The sequence below is a fragment of the Rattus rattus genome, chromosome 6 (assembly GCF_011064425.1).
Source record: "Rattus rattus isolate New Zealand chromosome 6, Rrattus_CSIRO_v1, whole genome shotgun sequence".
Lineage (NCBI taxonomy): Eukaryota > Metazoa > Chordata > Mammalia > Rodentia > Muridae > Rattus > Rattus rattus.
The window spans coordinates 151,089,138-151,104,749 of NC_046159.1; the positions used below are offsets into that span (position 1 = coordinate 151,089,138).

The 15,612-nt window shown below is 44.1% G+C and overlaps 1 protein-coding gene across 1 annotated transcript; it reads left to right on the forward strand.

Moving 5' to 3' along the window:
- Positions 1-376: 376 nt before the first annotated feature.
- Psmc2 (proteasome 26S subunit, ATPase 2) lies at positions 377-14,866 on the forward strand. Its single transcript, XM_032907090.1, has 12 exons — positions 377-528; positions 3,750-3,787; positions 4,400-4,481; positions 5,155-5,254; positions 8,251-8,382; positions 8,854-8,926; positions 9,446-9,541; positions 10,088-10,252; positions 11,330-11,417; positions 14,154-14,356; positions 14,448-14,544; positions 14,625-14,866. Exons 1-12 carry the CDS (start codon positions 459-461, stop codon positions 14,780-14,782), a joined length of 1,302 nt encoding a protein of 433 aa, XP_032762981.1. The 5' UTR covers positions 377-458; the 3' UTR covers positions 14,783-14,866.
- Positions 14,867-15,612: the final 746 nt, after the last annotated feature.

Here is a 15,612-nt window from a genome sequence, read left to right on the forward strand (position 1 = left end):
TGTGCACTCCCTAACCGAAATGCATCACCTTTATTCATCTAGCCAACAACTGTGTCTAAACTGCCAGGCATTTTACAAACACGGTTATTCAGTGCCTTCCCAATCTTGTGAGATAAAGAGGAAGTAGATATTTAGAGATTACATTACCCGGCTGTGTGTATTATTTATTAATGACTAAATCAGGATGTAAGTTCATCAACTGAGCCAGGGCTAGTCTTGGAAGTTCGTGTTCGGGTACCTAAAAAGACCAGACTTGTGAGGGAGCGGGCTAAATAAATGTCTCATAACAGGTAATAATCCTCCCTCCAGTCTGCAGTGCGTGGAGTCCCAAGGTGCAGGGTGAACCCGCGCCAGAGCGCTGAGCTACTTCCGGTGGGGAAGAAAAAGGGAAGACACCAGCGGAAGTGGGGAACGTGCTGTGTAATCACTGAGACGCGGAGGGGCTTGCGGCTTCTAAAATGCCGGATTACCTAGGTGCAGACCAGCGGAAAACCAAAGAGGATGAGAAGGACGACAAGCCCATCCGAGGTGAGAGGACACGGGCTCGCCCTCCCAACCGGGAGGGACGGGCGCTGGCACCGGTCGGCCTTGGACCCGAGCTGTGACCGGTCTGGGCCTCAGCCCTGTCTGCTTCTTAACTGTTCCTTACTCACTTCTCCTGCTGGCTAACTTTTTATTTATTTATTTTATTCGAACAGTTTACCAGGCGTTGGAGTTCTGGATCCAGTGTGGCCTTGCAGAGCTTCAAAAAGTGGCCAGCCTGGTGGGCTTTGAGTTCTACCTCCCGGCCCTATCTCCTCCTTCCCAGTTGTAACAGCTTGGTGCTGTCACTGTAGGGACAATCCTGAAAGACGATGGTTCAAAAATCGAGTCAGAAGAGATAAACTGTCTCATCCTTGTCCCTAGATTCTAGCCAGTGCTGATTTCAGCCAAGAAATAGTCATTTTACATTTTTCTAGATATTTTAATATATGTGGAAGTATATATTAGACACACGCTCGCGCGTGTCGTAATCATAATGTATCTTGCAGTATATCAGCATCATGAATTTAGAGATTTTATGATAGCAGGTGCTTATTGTCCTATGTCGTGGCTGTACAATGACATTTAATTATTGATAGAGATTTAGAATGCTCCAGTTCACAAATGACCGTGTTTTATAACCTACCACATGGAAGTTCAGGCTAAATTCTAGTAGCAAAGATTTCATTTTGCCAAATTACTCCCCGTAGAGACTAGACTTGTTGACATTTTTTTTACTCGGTGTATGAGATGTGGTCAACGTTTGGATGTAATCTCTGCCCCCATAGATTTTTTAGTCTCATCTTCACGCGTTTTAAACTTTTCTCACCTTAAAAACTATTTTTCAGTGTTGGCGATGTCTAGCTCTTCCCTTTCTTAACAACTTCAACCCCTACAACTTCAACCCCTTCTAGCACCGGTCCATCACTGTTTATGCCTCATCCCCCAAAGAAAACATTTTTTTTTTTTTAATTTTCATTGACTCTGCATTAAAAGTGTTTTATACAACATTGAGAGTTTCAGGTAATTAGGACCTATTAGAAAGATTCAAAAGTTTGTACATCATCTGTTTATACTAACCTAACCCATGTCTTCCTCTGGATGTGATATTTTGTAAAAGGATTAAGGTTATTTTGGAGTTCAAGTTTGACTGAAGTGTTGGATTTTATGTGTATCTTACGTGATCTTTACAGAAACACTGTGAAGGTAAAATTCCCTCCGTGTTAGATGATGAAATTCATGCTTGAGAAATTAAATGTTTTTCCTGAGGTGATCCGGCAGATATATGACCTTATTTAATTTAAGCCTGTCCCTGAGGTTGCTGCACTTTCAAGCCCCATATTCTATTGGCCCCTGTCCTGGTTCTGTGGCATCCTTTTGAATGGCATTGGGAGTTTGATACCCTGGGATCACTGACTTCAGGTGGCTGTCATCCTAATCTGATGACTCTTAGACTCCATTTTCACTTCTAAAGTAGCAAACTTTATACCTTATGCTTTCTCTTCTTAACTCTGGGCACTTCATTGTTTCCTGTCCCTTTCTGCTTATAGGCTATCCACATTGTTCAAACCAGTTCAAACATGTTGGTCAATTTACTTTCAGCTCAAGCTTCCAGTTCCTGTGCTCCTCCTGCTGATTATTGTGACTGTTGGCCCCACTTGGCCAGAGTAGTCTCAGTCAAGCCTTTTACCTCTTCTTTAAGCCCTCAGTTTAGCCCCTGTGCTAAACGGCTGATGGGTGACTTTTCTCTTTCCCCAAGTGTTCTCTTCTATGTTACCTTTCTCTCAGTTCTGCCTCAGAGGACTCTGCCAGTTTCTGTCAAATCTAACGACATTTCTGTTCCTGGTCTTACCTCTCCTTTCTCCCCTGGGACTTAGTCACTGTTTGTGTTTCTCTAGAATTTTCTCCTTTCGTTTCTCTAAATATACTAATATCTACGTTGTCTTAGAAGCATAATTTGAGAAAATCTATTCTCTTTTCAGTCTACAACCCATCTTCTTCTTTGTCTATTCTCCCTCCTGCCTTCTTTCTTCTCTCTTTTCTCCCCCTCCTCCCTCCCTGTCTCTCTTTCTCTCCTCTCCTTCCCTCTCGCTCTTCTCCCGTTCTTTCTCTCTCCTTTCCTCTCCTTCTTTCTCCTTGCCTAAACAGCTGAAAGGACAAACTCAGTAGTAGGAGGACCTGGATGTGAATCTTGGTGTTGCTTCATACCAAATGGTCATGTACTTACAAAGAAGTCACCTAAAGTGTTTTCTCCAGCGTAGTTCGGAAGCAATGGTGTATGTGGATGAAGTATATATCATTTGTCTAATCACTGCGACTCACACAGTGGCTTTGAGCAGATGCTGACTTCAGTTGTCTTGTGTCCTCTGCTTTACTAGGTAGCCTTACTAAGCTTCTCTAACCGAATTCTGTTGCTTGTCTTCTTCGCTGTTTCACTTTCCTTCATTGTATCCTATAATGGCTTCTCTAGAATCCCTTTCTGGTGATTCCCTTCACTCACGTCGGGAACTGTCTCCTCTCATGATTCCCGGCTAACCTTTCTCCCTCTCTAGTTTATAAAGGTTTATGGAAGGTGGCAGGCAGGGCAGGATCAGTCCTTCTCGGCAGCTGCTTTCCTCGGGGTCACTAGTAGGCTGCTCAGCTGCTCACTGCCTCCTCTGGTACATCCCCACCTTCTTGATGATGAATTTCAACTCTATTAGTTCTTGGAGACCTTGGGAAACATTTCATTAAGCCACACACCTCCAGCGTCTTACATGCTAAGCTCGACTTTGTCTTCTGACTAACACCTCTGTGAGAGTCTGGCGACCTGGGATTGGCCTCATATACTCCATTTTGTTGCTTAGCCACTTCGTCCTAAGGTCCAGTTTTGTGGGATTTTTGAGACAGTGTTTCCATGTAACCTTGGTTGTCCTAGAACTTGCTCTGTAGACAAGGCTGTCCTCGAACTCAGATTCTCCTGCCTCCGCCTCCCAAGTGCTGGGATTAAAGGCTGTACCACCCGGCCAGTGCTTTGTACTTCGTTGTGTGGGTACCGCAGGATTGTTTAGCCAGGGTCCACAGTGGGCGTGTTTTATTTGTGCAGTTTGAATGTAATTCATTCTCCCTTCCCCAGTCTTACTCAGGTTTTGGACCTCCATTACAACATTTTGATTTGACTAGAAAAGGTGACCAGCTTCCCTCTCTTGTTGAACTTCATGTTAATCCGTGTTTCTGTTTTGTTTTAGCTCTGGATGAAGGGGATATCGCCTTGTTGAAAACTTATGTAAGTCTTTCAAATGGTTTTAACATGGAGATGTTTTGTGTTTAAACAAAACTTGTTTTTGTTTTATCTTTTTAAACTGATTAGAAGGGACTATCAAAGAGCTCACACTAATTAGGAGTTATCTGCCCAAAATTTCTGTCTAGATGACAACAGAGTGGGTGTGCAGCATGCCTAACCTTACTCCTGGTCTTTTACAACCTCTAATAATGAGGGCTGGAATATGGAAAGATATTTAAATGACTTGTGTAAATGTTCACTGTAATTAAAATCATTGTGACAAAATTGAATTTGAAATGGAAAACGTAAGTGCTACTTTCCTATTAGGCATGGTAGCTCTTGCCTCTCACCGAGCACTCAGGATGGCCATGAGGGTGAGGCCAGCCAGGACTACTTAGTAAGATGCAGATCAACCAATATAGGGCGAGCCCATCGGTGCACGTGGAAGCCACTGTTTAGGAACATGTCTGAAGTGCTCTCCCTCCTCTGGTAACTCCCCAGGCTCTGATACAGTAAGGCTCGCCATCGTCAGATCATTGCTGTTAAAAGTTGTATGTGACATTAGGGAGCTGCTAATATTCGGATGTTCTAATTAAACTGATGTTTATTACCTAGGGCCAGAGTACTTATTCGAGGCAGATCAAACAGGTTGAAGATGACATTCAACAACTTCTCAAAAAAATTAATGAGCTCACTGGTACGTATTTATTCTAACTTCTTTTCTTTACATGAATTGTTGGTTGTGCTAAAACTTTGAATATAAATTTTAAGTTAATTTATGACTTACAGATTTTAAAAAGTTGTAAGACATTTGACCACCTTACATCCTTTTACTGCGTGCTCTTTTAGAGCTGTGTTTAGTCCCTGTGCAATTACATAACGTCAACCTTTACACAAGTAATATTTCTGCTGCTCAAGGCCTAGCTCTGTAAACTCTAATACGTCAAAACTTTATATTGATTTAAAAATGTGACTTTTTAAAAGATTTATTCAGTGTAGCTATGTCTGGTTGTTGACACTTTCTTGGGAATTTAAATAGTGAAGTCTTATAGTATAAGAAAACAAAACAAAACAAAAGTGAAGTAGGCATTACTTTTTGTTCTGATTGCTTCTGGGCCGTGGTTTTGGGTGGGGCGATGGGGTAATGCTTCTGTGTGAAGGTGTTAGGCAGTGTCAGGCGGTGGCTTAATCCCTGGGATGTGCAGAAAGGTAGGACTGGCTGTGCATGTGTAGTGGTGAGAAGCTGGGTGCTGCTAAGCACCCTACAGAATGTGCAGGACAGTCCCTGGGGAAGGACTCATTCAGTCCAAACACCAGCAGTGCTGGGGCCGAGAAAGCTTTCCTGAATTGTGTCATCGTTCTCTGTGTAGGTATCAAAGAGTCTGACACTGGGCTGGCCCCTCCAGCCCTCTGGGATTTGGCTGCAGACAAACAGACACTTCAGAGTGAACAGCCGCTACAGGTTGCAAGGTATGCACATGCTCTTTGGGACTTCGTTTTTATTCCTAAGCGTTTAGAGCTTGGGACTAATATAGTGCTTAAGTACTAATATGATGCTCAACACAGGGCTTTGCTTTACAGTTCGTAGCAGAGCGTTCTACAAGCATCCTGACTTAGAAGTCTGTATCGTAAGTAGTCACTAAGACATGGGAAGTTACGATCTTAGAAAAGTAGAGATGCTCAGAGCCCAGTGTGGAGACCTCCGTTCTCACGGTGTGGTGATCTTCTCATCCTCGCACATGTTTCTTCATGTATGTGACAGCGTGCAGAGAAGTGATCTTGAGTCCTTCCATTTAGTTATTGTGTGAGCACTCCTGTGTGCATGGTGTGGGTCTCAGGGTCAGAAGATAGGTTTTGGGAGTCCTCTCCCCTCTCCTTTACCATGTAGATCTAGGGAGTAAACTCAACACCAAGTTTGGTGACAAGCCGCCATAAGCTGCTGAGCCAGCTTACCAGCCCTTTGTTTTGGTTTTCTGTGGTTTTGTTTGTTTGTTTGTTTTTGTTTTTTGAGATAGGGTTTCCTTGTAGCCCTGGCTGTCCTGGAACTCATTCTGTAGACCAGGCTAGTCTCAAACTCAGAGATCTCTCTACCTCTCCTGAGTGCTGGGATTAAGGGCGTGCACCACCACAATGGCGATGTGTTTTGAGTTTGCCTTGCATTAGCTCTGGTAGCCTAGAACTATGTATGTAGGCTTGGCTGACTTGGATGATCCTGTAGCTTGTGTCCTGAATGCTGGGATTACGAGTTTGCTGTGTCAAGCCTCTGCCCAGGCCCACCTCCATATCTTTCTGTGGGTGCATTCTGTTCTGGTGTGGTTTCTGACACTGAGTGTGAGGCCACTCTGACACTGGTCACTGATCTCTAGGCATGGCTTCCTTAAGTCTGATGATAATGTGTGACACTTAGAGTGGCTGTTTAATAAGACCAGCACCTTAGCTACCTGAGGGACGGTTTCTTTGGATGATTTATTTCTTCTGTCCCAGGGCCATGATTTCTTATTTCTTTTGATGTGTTAAAAAGTCTTCTTCTGACTGGGGTGTGGTTCAGTAATGGCTCTGGGCCCTGGAGGAAAAAACAGTAACTGGCATCATAATCCATCAGCTCTGGAAGTGTCTGTCGTTGCTGGTGCTCACTGCTGCTTTTTAGGGGTTTTCCCCGCCAGCCTCTTGTTTGCTCAGCTGATGCTAAGTAATTGTGGCCGACTGCTTTTCTTAGGTTCCCTGCTGATATCTTCCAGCTGAGCTTTGACAGGCCCTGTGATCGATCGATCAATCGATGATCGCTTGTGAGGTGGGTTTCAGGCTTCCTTCCTAGAGCGGAGAGGAGGAAGAGACTGAGTTCACCGCACCAGGATTCATTTGTTCTTACTGAGATCCAGCCAGTTTGTAATTTACCTTTTTATTTTTAATGTTTTTAAATGTTAAATATTAGCTCTAATGGGATGCCTCAGCACGTGTGTAGAGGTCAGAGAAAACTTCGTGGGAACTGGTTCTTGCTTTTCACCAGCTGGGTCTCAGAAATCAGAGTGAGGTCATTAGGTTGGCAACAGTGCCTTTTCCCACTGAGCCACGAGCCACCAGCTTGTTACCAAAAAAAGAAAGAAAACGGGAAAAATCTTGATGCTATGGTCCTTTAGTGGTTTTCAGGGTTCCAGAATACTGACCTTTCTTTCTGACTAGTTCTGCTGCCATTCCTACTGCTTTGAAGTAAGAGTAGGCTGTTGAAGGTCCTGATTCGGCCGTCGTTTAAGTCAGTTTCTCTATATATACTTGTTTCTTTTTTTATTTTTAATTAATTAATTTATTTATTTCATGTATGTGGGTACACTGTGGCTGTCTTCAGACACACCAGAAGAAGGCATCAGATCCCATTACAGAGGGTTGTGAGCCACCATGTGGTTGCTGAGATTTGAACTCTGGACCTCTGTAAAAGCAGTCAGTGCTCTTAACCACTGAGCCATCACTCTAGCCCTCTTGTTTCTTTTTTTTTAAAATAGGACCTCACTCTGTAGCCTAGGCTGGTCTCAAACTTGTAGTGATTCTCCTGCGTCTGCCTCCCAAGTGTTGGGATTATAGGAGTGGAAAAATACCGTTTTATTTTTAAACTGTTAGATGAGCCAGACACCAGATGCGGTAGTACATGGTGGTCTGTCCACACCTGTAATCGAGTGCAGGGGGCTCACCATGTGCTTGCTGCCAGCTGCCAACCTCAGCTACCATTAAGATGTCTTAAACCAAAAGACAAATGAACACTCCCATCCCCAGCCTCCACTGGCTTCCCTAGGATTAAAAATACCAAAAACCTACGTCTGTGCCTATGGAACAGCAGGCCAGTCAGTTAAAGTAATAATATACTTAATTCTTCCTTGTCACATGTGCTATAAATGAAGCACTTCTCCATCGGTTCTTTCAACATGCCCACTCTGGAGGCTGCTGTGTATTTCTCTGTATTTGTTGCTATGGTTTAGGCAATTGCTGCCCTATATGGATTATATATTCAATTTTCTGTCTTCTTTAGTAGATACTTGGACACACATGGTATTATATTACCAGAACTCTTAGAGATTAAATATTTTCAGATTAAAAATAACAACAAAAATGGATTTAAAATGTGAACCCAGGGGAAGAATGAAAACACATAATTACTGAGTTCAATAGAAGGCACATGGCTATATTCTTACAGAGAAAATGAAAAGAAAAGCCACCTAAGACAAAAAGGTGTCTGATAATGAAGGGACATGAAGAGGACAGTTGTGGGTTTCGTTTTTCTGGGGAAGGGTATGATCTGAAATTTTCATGGCCTACCTGAGGCTGGGCAGAAGGCTCTTGGCGAGCATTGGCCCAGAGTCTGCAGTTTGGGTCTGCACTTGTTCCTTCTTGCACTGCCTGCCTGGGAGGAGCTCCCTCACAGGAACTCACTGGCGTGGTCTGGGTTCTCACTCTCATGAAGCCTTTCGCTGTGCTAGATGTACCAAGATAATCAACGCCGATTCGGAGGACCCGAAATACATCATTAACGTGAAGCAGTTTGCCAAGTTCGTGGTGGATCTCAGTGATCAAGTGGCCCCTACTGACATTGAGGAAGGGATGAGAGTCGGGTAAGTTGGTACCGAGCCTTCATTTTGAATGAGAAAGCAAAATGCCGTGCAGTACAGAGGGCTGGTGCACCCCACCATCTTTCCTCACACCAGCGTAGCCTTCCCACTCCCACCATTTCGTCTTGTGCATGGCGTCCCAGTTGAAGACGCGAGGTGGAGGCTTGAGAACAGTTAGAGGAGCGACTGATGTCTGCAGAGCACCTAATAAGACTGCATAACTCTTCTCAGTAACTTCTGGGACGCTGTCTCCTTTACTTACTTATAATTTGGTTTTAAAAACACTAGCTAGGGTTGGGGATTTAGCTCAGTGGTAGAGCACTTCCCTAGCAAGCGCAAGGCCCTGGGTTCGGTCCCCGGCTCCGAAAAAAAAAAAAAAAAAAAGAAAAGAAAAGAAAAGAAAAACACTAGCTAGAAAAAGTCCTCTGAAAACTTAAAGAGCATCTATTTTGTTTTTTATTTTTACTTCCATAGCGTGGACAGAAATAAATACCAAATTCACATTCCACTACCTCCTAAGATTGACCCAACAGTTACCATGATGCAGGTAAGAAACCTGGGGAAAGGGACTGGCATGACTTGCAAGCCAGGCATAGTGGCTTCTAGCTGTAATGCCAGCATTTGGGAGACTTAGGCAGAAGGATTGCCACAAACTAAAGGCAGCCTGGGCTACATAGTGAGTTTGAGGTTAGCCTGGGCTGCAAAATGAAAGCCTCATTCATAAAATCAAACAAAACCCCCAAAGGAAAAAAAATTTTTTTTATCTGTTCCAAAAAAGTTTGAAGATTTTAAGCAGTTAATGGATGTTATGCCCCAAAAAGTTACCAAAAAAATTAAAAGATATTTGGGAAGTCATTAGTAGTATTTGTCACTTACAAATGTCATAATATGTAGCACAACAAATAGTTCTAGGACAGTGGGATCAATCTCCTAACATAAAAGTTCTAACTCGCTTTTTATGACCATTCTTGGTACAGACTGGTTTTTATGGTATTAGGTCTGCTGTGGGGGATCTGGTCTGCTACTCAGAAGTCTCTGAATGTGTTGTATAACCTTTCTCTCTCAGGTGGAGGAAAAACCTGATGTCACATACAGTGACGTTGGCGGCTGTAAGGAACAGATTGAGAAATTGCGGGAAGTGGTTGAAACCCCTCTACTCCATGTAAGTCGCTGAGTGTCTCACCGCAGCTCCTTTGTGTGACGAGTAGCGGCCTCCTGTGCAGTGAGCGCAGCCCTGCTTGTGTTGCCCACAGCTTTTGAATGTTTTTTCTTAATGAAAGAGAACAAACAAAAAGAAGTGGGCTGCCAGGTATATTATCAGACAGAGCTGCTGCTTAGGTTGATAAAGGAAATTAGGAGTGGCTGAGAGCGCTGTGTAAGTCTTACTGTTGTTAAAGAAGACGGCAGTTGTCCCAGTGGCATGAAGAGAAAAACGTTAAGCCTTAGAGGGTAGGAACATACTGTACCAAACACTGCCTTCTTAGGCGCTGTAATTATTCAACGTGAAGTGTTAAAGCATCTTTAAAGGCACTTAGGTACATTGATATGATTTTAATGTAGATATTATGTCTTAGAATAAATGAAAGTATTTTAGATCACGCAAATGATCTGTTTCTGTATGTCTTATTTTTATATTATTTTCTATTTTTATACTTTATATATTTATCATACAAAAGTGGTAAGTGTGAAATTTGTGTCTCCATCACAGCCAGAGAGGTTTGTTAACCTTGGAATCGAGCCTCCGAAGGGTGTGTTGTTATTTGGACCACCAGGCACAGGCAAGACCCTCTGTGCCAGGGCAGTGGCCAATCGGACTGACGCTTGCTTCATCCGAGTTATCGGGTCTGAGCTTGTACAGAAGTACGTCGGTGAGGTAAAGTGAATGCCAGAGTTAGAGATCTACTCTTCTGTGGGAGATTGTGGTATTTGCATAAAATTAAACAATAAGTGGGGGTGGGCAGTGAGTGGGATATAAAGTGAATAAGTAAAAAAATTAAAATTAAATTGAAAATAATAATTCCAAGTAGGCTACCTTTTAATTTTTTTTTTTTTCTTTTTCTTTTTTTCGGAGCTGGGGACTGAACCCAGGGCCTTGCGTTTGCTAGGCAAGCGCTCTACCACTGAGCTAAATCCCCAACCCCTACCTTTTAAATTTTTGAGCAACGTGTTTCCTCCCCAGAAGGATGGAATTTAGTGTAGTTTATCTCAGGGACAGTATTCTGTGGTTTAATGAGAGAGAAAACGTGGATTGTCTACATGTGTGGGCATGGGTATCTATGTATACATGCTGCCTAGCTAGATATATGTATTCAGGTTAAAGTCTAGGGCTGCATATATTATATCTAAAACCTACTGTTTAATATGCTTATGACTTACCAGAACAGCTACATGACTTAGTATGTATTTTAATTTCAATATTTGGATCGGAGCTTAATGGAATTCAGTGTTCCCGTAATTCCAAGTGGCAGATCAGATACCTGCTCTGTTTGCTCAAGTTCACTTTGCCGCTTACCTCACTGAAGAGTGCTCCCTGGACACCCTCCTGTCTGAACGCCTGCCTGCGGTTTAGTAGACAGAGTCACGAAAGTTACAGTGTTGTGTTGACGCTCACAATAGTAACTTGGTAATACAAGCAGCAAACCAGGGGGTTGTTTTGTTTTGTTTTGAGACAGGGTTTCTCTGTTTATCCCTGCCTGTTCTGGAACTTTTTGTAGACCAAGCCAGCCATGAACTCAGAGATCCGCCTGCCTCTGCCTCTGAGTGCTGGAATTAAAGGTGTGTGCCGCCACTGCCTGGCTCAACCATCAGGATTTTTTAAGAAAGCTTTAGATGCTAATGGTTGAGAATGCTGGTAGAAAAAGTGTTTGCAAGTGTGCAATACAGTTTGTTTATTTATTATACTTTCAAAGATTTTGAAACCAACTCTGTAATAATCACATTTTCTTATTAGGGGGCTCGAATGGTTCGGGAGCTTTTTGAAATGGCCAGGACAAAAAAAGCCTGCCTTATTTTCTTTGATGAAATTGATGCCATTGGAGGTATGAATGATCTTTTATTGATTTAGTTACTTTTAAGAGTGTGTGGTTAATGGGGGCTGGAGAGATGGCTCAGTGGTTAGGAGCACTGACTGCTCTTCCAGAGGTCCTGAGTTCAATTCCCAGCAACCACATGGTGGCTCACAATCATCTGTAATGGGATCTGGTGCCCTCTTCTGGTGTCTGAAGACAACTACAGTGTACTCATATACGTAAAATAAATAATCCTTTAAAAAAAAAAGTGTGTGGTTAAGGGTCAACCTATGGGGGTCAATTCTCCTACCATATGGGTACCAGGGATCAAATTCAGGTTATCAGGCTTGGAGGTGGGCACTTTGCCCTGAGCCATCTCATCTTTCCATGGTATTTTAAAGAACTGCATGGAGTGGACTGGCCTTGAACACAGAGATAGGACTGAAGACGGTGTTGATTCTGTCGTCGCAGCTGCCTTGGTAGTGTTTGATGTTTCTCAGCTTCACTGCTGGCCTGGCATTGTTTGTTTCGTTGTAGCCCTGTAGTTGTATTTGTTCTTTTTAGTCCAGAAACTTCCTTTCAGTATGCTCTGAGGAGCTGAGTCAGTCATAAGTTCTTAAAGTCGCCTTCATCACAGAAAGCTTTGTTTTTGTTCTTCAGTCGTCATCATCAATCGCAGACTCTCTCAATCCTATTAGAGAGGTGAAGCTATTAACAGACAGTGTGGGACATGTGCACCTCTTAGCAGCCCAAGTTAGGGTCTTTGGGACTAGAAAGTGAACTGTGGAAAAGAGTGACGAGGCAAGAGATGCTAAGAGCAAGAACAGCCGATCTGGCTGGCTCAGTTGACACTGGGATTGCCTAAGGAGGAGCGCATGTCCGTCCCTGTGGGAGATAAGGGAGGTAGAGATAAGAACAGTGCAGCTCGGGGGTTGGGGGTTTAGCTCAGTGGTAGAGCGCTTGCCTAGGAAGCACAAGGCCCTGGGTTCGGTCCCCAGCTCTGAAAAAAAGAAAAAGAAAAAAAAAAGAACAGTGCAGCTCACAGTTCCAATCTGGTGACTCAGTACTCTTAGGGTAGGGGGAATGTTAAAGATCTGAGTCCGATGTAGACGGAGTATAGGCCGGGAGAACGGGATTCAGAGTCTCGGAGTGTCTGCCTTAGTCGTGGGAGCTCCTCGGTGGTGGCTGCTCTAGTCTTCTGTTTTCAGATGTTAGGTTACAGGTGCTGTTCTGGTCTATGTGCAGTGCTTCAGCAGATGGCGTCCCAGATGTCCCAACACCAGCTGCATTCCTCAGGGTTCCTCAGTGCAGATGCCAGCTTCCCCCTTCCCTTCTCAGTGCCCCAGGTCCGCTTAGAGTCTGTTAACATTCCCCATGCCCCTGTAGACCAGGTTTGCAGCTTGCTGAATGCTACACAGATCTGATTCAAAGTTGAGTTTCTATCAGCTCATCGGTATTCTTTTGACTGGTTCAGCATGGAGTCAGTGCTTGTGACACTTGCTGAATTTCTTAGAACCCCTTGGCTGCCACACCACCAACAAACCATAAGTCTTTTTCAAATGGTGTCTTGCTTTGTCAGTTGCCTTGTCTGAACATTCAGTGCCAAGGAAGGGCTTTTCTTCTTGTCTCCTGCTAATGCTGTTGCTGCCCTGGGTATGGCCTTTTTTCTAGCTGTTTAGAGTGTCCAATAGTCTCTATTTTTATTTTTTGTGTGTAGGCAAGTATGCATGTGTGAGTGCAGTGTCTCCCGAGGCCGGAAGAGAGTGTCCTGTGCCCCTGGAGCTGGAGTTACAGGCACTTAGGACTGGCACATAGATTGTAGGGAACTGACTGCAGGGCAGGGGCGCCTTCTGCAAGAGCAGTAGACGCTCTTAACCCGGAGCCATCTCTCTAACCCACAAGCGTTTGTCAGAAGCCACGGAGCTGGAGTTGCCAGCAGAGTGAGCCCCCTGTAAGGTTTGGGAGTGAAATCGGGGTCCTCTGCAAGAGCAGCAAGCTCTCTCCGCTGCGGGGCCATCGCTGTTCCCCTGACCTTTGCATAGCTGTTTTGTCCTTAGCTTTCCCCAGATGATTACCTGGAGACCAACCAAGGTATAGATGCCATTTAAACTCTCCCAGCAGGAGTGGTCTTGATTAATCTGCAAAACAAGTTTCTTAAGGGGTAACTCCATAAGGATACTTTTAATACAAAGATAACTTATGGTAAATTCTTCTTTCTTCTACTTTGGTTTTTTTCTCTGTGTAGCTTTGGCTCTCCTGGAACTCTGTACTCCAGGCTGGCCTCAGACTCAGAGTTCTATCTGCCTCTGTCTCCCAAGTGCTGGGATTAAAGGTGTGCACCACCACTGCCCGGCTTATGGTGCATTCTTTCTAAAGCAGAAATTTGTTCAGACCTGGCAAAATTCCAGCCCTGAGAAGGGGAAGTGGACACAAAGTCTCATCCCTACTCAAGAAGCTGTTTGATCAAGAAGTGATGCCTGCTGGGAAAGGAAAAATGAATATTCCCCACGAGCGCTGCTGTTTATATCATCCGCACTCCAGGGCGGACTTCGGCCCAGGACTAGTTGGCCAATGCAAAACAAACTGGTGTGCTTTGCTTTTCATTTTGTTTTGCTTTGAAATATTTTGCTTTCTAATTCGTTTTATACCTTCCAAATAGGGTGTGCACTTTGCTGTAAGGGAAGGCTGTGAGTTAAGGTGTGGTGTTTTCAGGTCTTGACTAGACACTCTCAGTGGACCTGAGCTGCTTCTCTGTTGTCATCTCAGGGGCTCGGTTTGACGATGGCGCTGGGGGTGACAATGAGGTGCAGAGGACCATGTTGGAGCTCATCAATCAGCTGGATGGCTTTGATCCTCGGGGCAACATCAAAGTGCTCATGGCCACTAACCGACCTGATACTCTGGACCCAGCGCTGATGAGGCCAGGGAGGCTGGACAGAAAGATTGAGTTCAGCTTACCTGACTTAGAGGTTAAAACAGGAACTTTATTTTAGGAAAAAAATCTTGAAGTTTTGTCTTATATATTTTCATTTTAATATATGTTAATTCCTTAATTTTTAGGGTCGAACGCACATCTTTAAGATTCATGCTCGCTCAATGAGTGTGGAAAGAGACATCCGATTTGAGCTACTAGCCCGCCTGTGTCCAAACAGTACTGGTGAGTGGCAGGACCTGCTGGCTTCCTGTCAGTCTCAGGGCCACAGTAATTAACAGTCTTGTTTTCTCTTTGTTGGGCAGGAGCGGAGATTAGAAGCGTTTGCACAGAGGCTGGTATGTTTGCAATCCGAGCCCGGAGAAAGATTGCTACAGAGAAGGACTTCTTAGAAGCTGTAAATAAGGTCATCAAGTCGTATGCCAAATTTAGTGCTACTCCCCGCTACATGACATACAACTGAGCCCCAGAGGCTTTGACTGAAGGAACTTCCTGTGCGTTCATAACTTGTTACCGCCTCACAAAAATAAAAGACTTAAAAACTGTGTTTGTGCTTCCAGATCACTGTTCCTGCCGTGCAGTATTGGTCAGCACAGCGTTCGGGGTAGGCACTGTCATCCGGAGGGTTGATGCGTAAGCACTCTGAGCCCACAGTGACCCTCACCCTGCTGTGCTGGCTGGCACTGCGCACAGGTCGTTCCATGTAGATCCTCAGGAGGTGCAGAAAATCCACATGCGTCACTGTGGGGCTTGCCCAGAGTTAAGGGTTTTGAGGGAAGGTTTTGGCCGAACTGGGTTTTGTTTTGTTTGTGGTAATGCCTTACTGAGTTTTTGAGTGCTAGGCAAACACCCTCCCACTGAACAATATACCCCCAGCGTGGCTGAATGGTTTTTTAAAGTTGAAGAAGCATTAAATACATTGTCCGTTCCATTTGACCAGTTGTAAATCAGTCAAGAACTGGTGGCCTTAATGAACAGTGAAATTGGCAGTAGGTAAAGAAGGTAAAGTGTGAGGATTTAGGAACTTCAGAACTGTAAACTTAGAGAAAAATTACTTCCTTAGAGGTTGAAAGGTGGTAAAACTCTGATTAAACTCATCTGTAGTGAGTTACTTTTAATTAATTAGTTAAATTTATTTATTTTGAGGCAGGGTCTCTAGGAGCCCTGGCTGACTTAGAACTCACTATGTAGATGAGGCTGGACTTGAGCTCATATCTGCCTGCCTTTGTTTCTGCCTCCCAAGTGCTGGGATTAAAGCCATGTGTCTACAGGCCAGACACTCGTGTTGTGTGT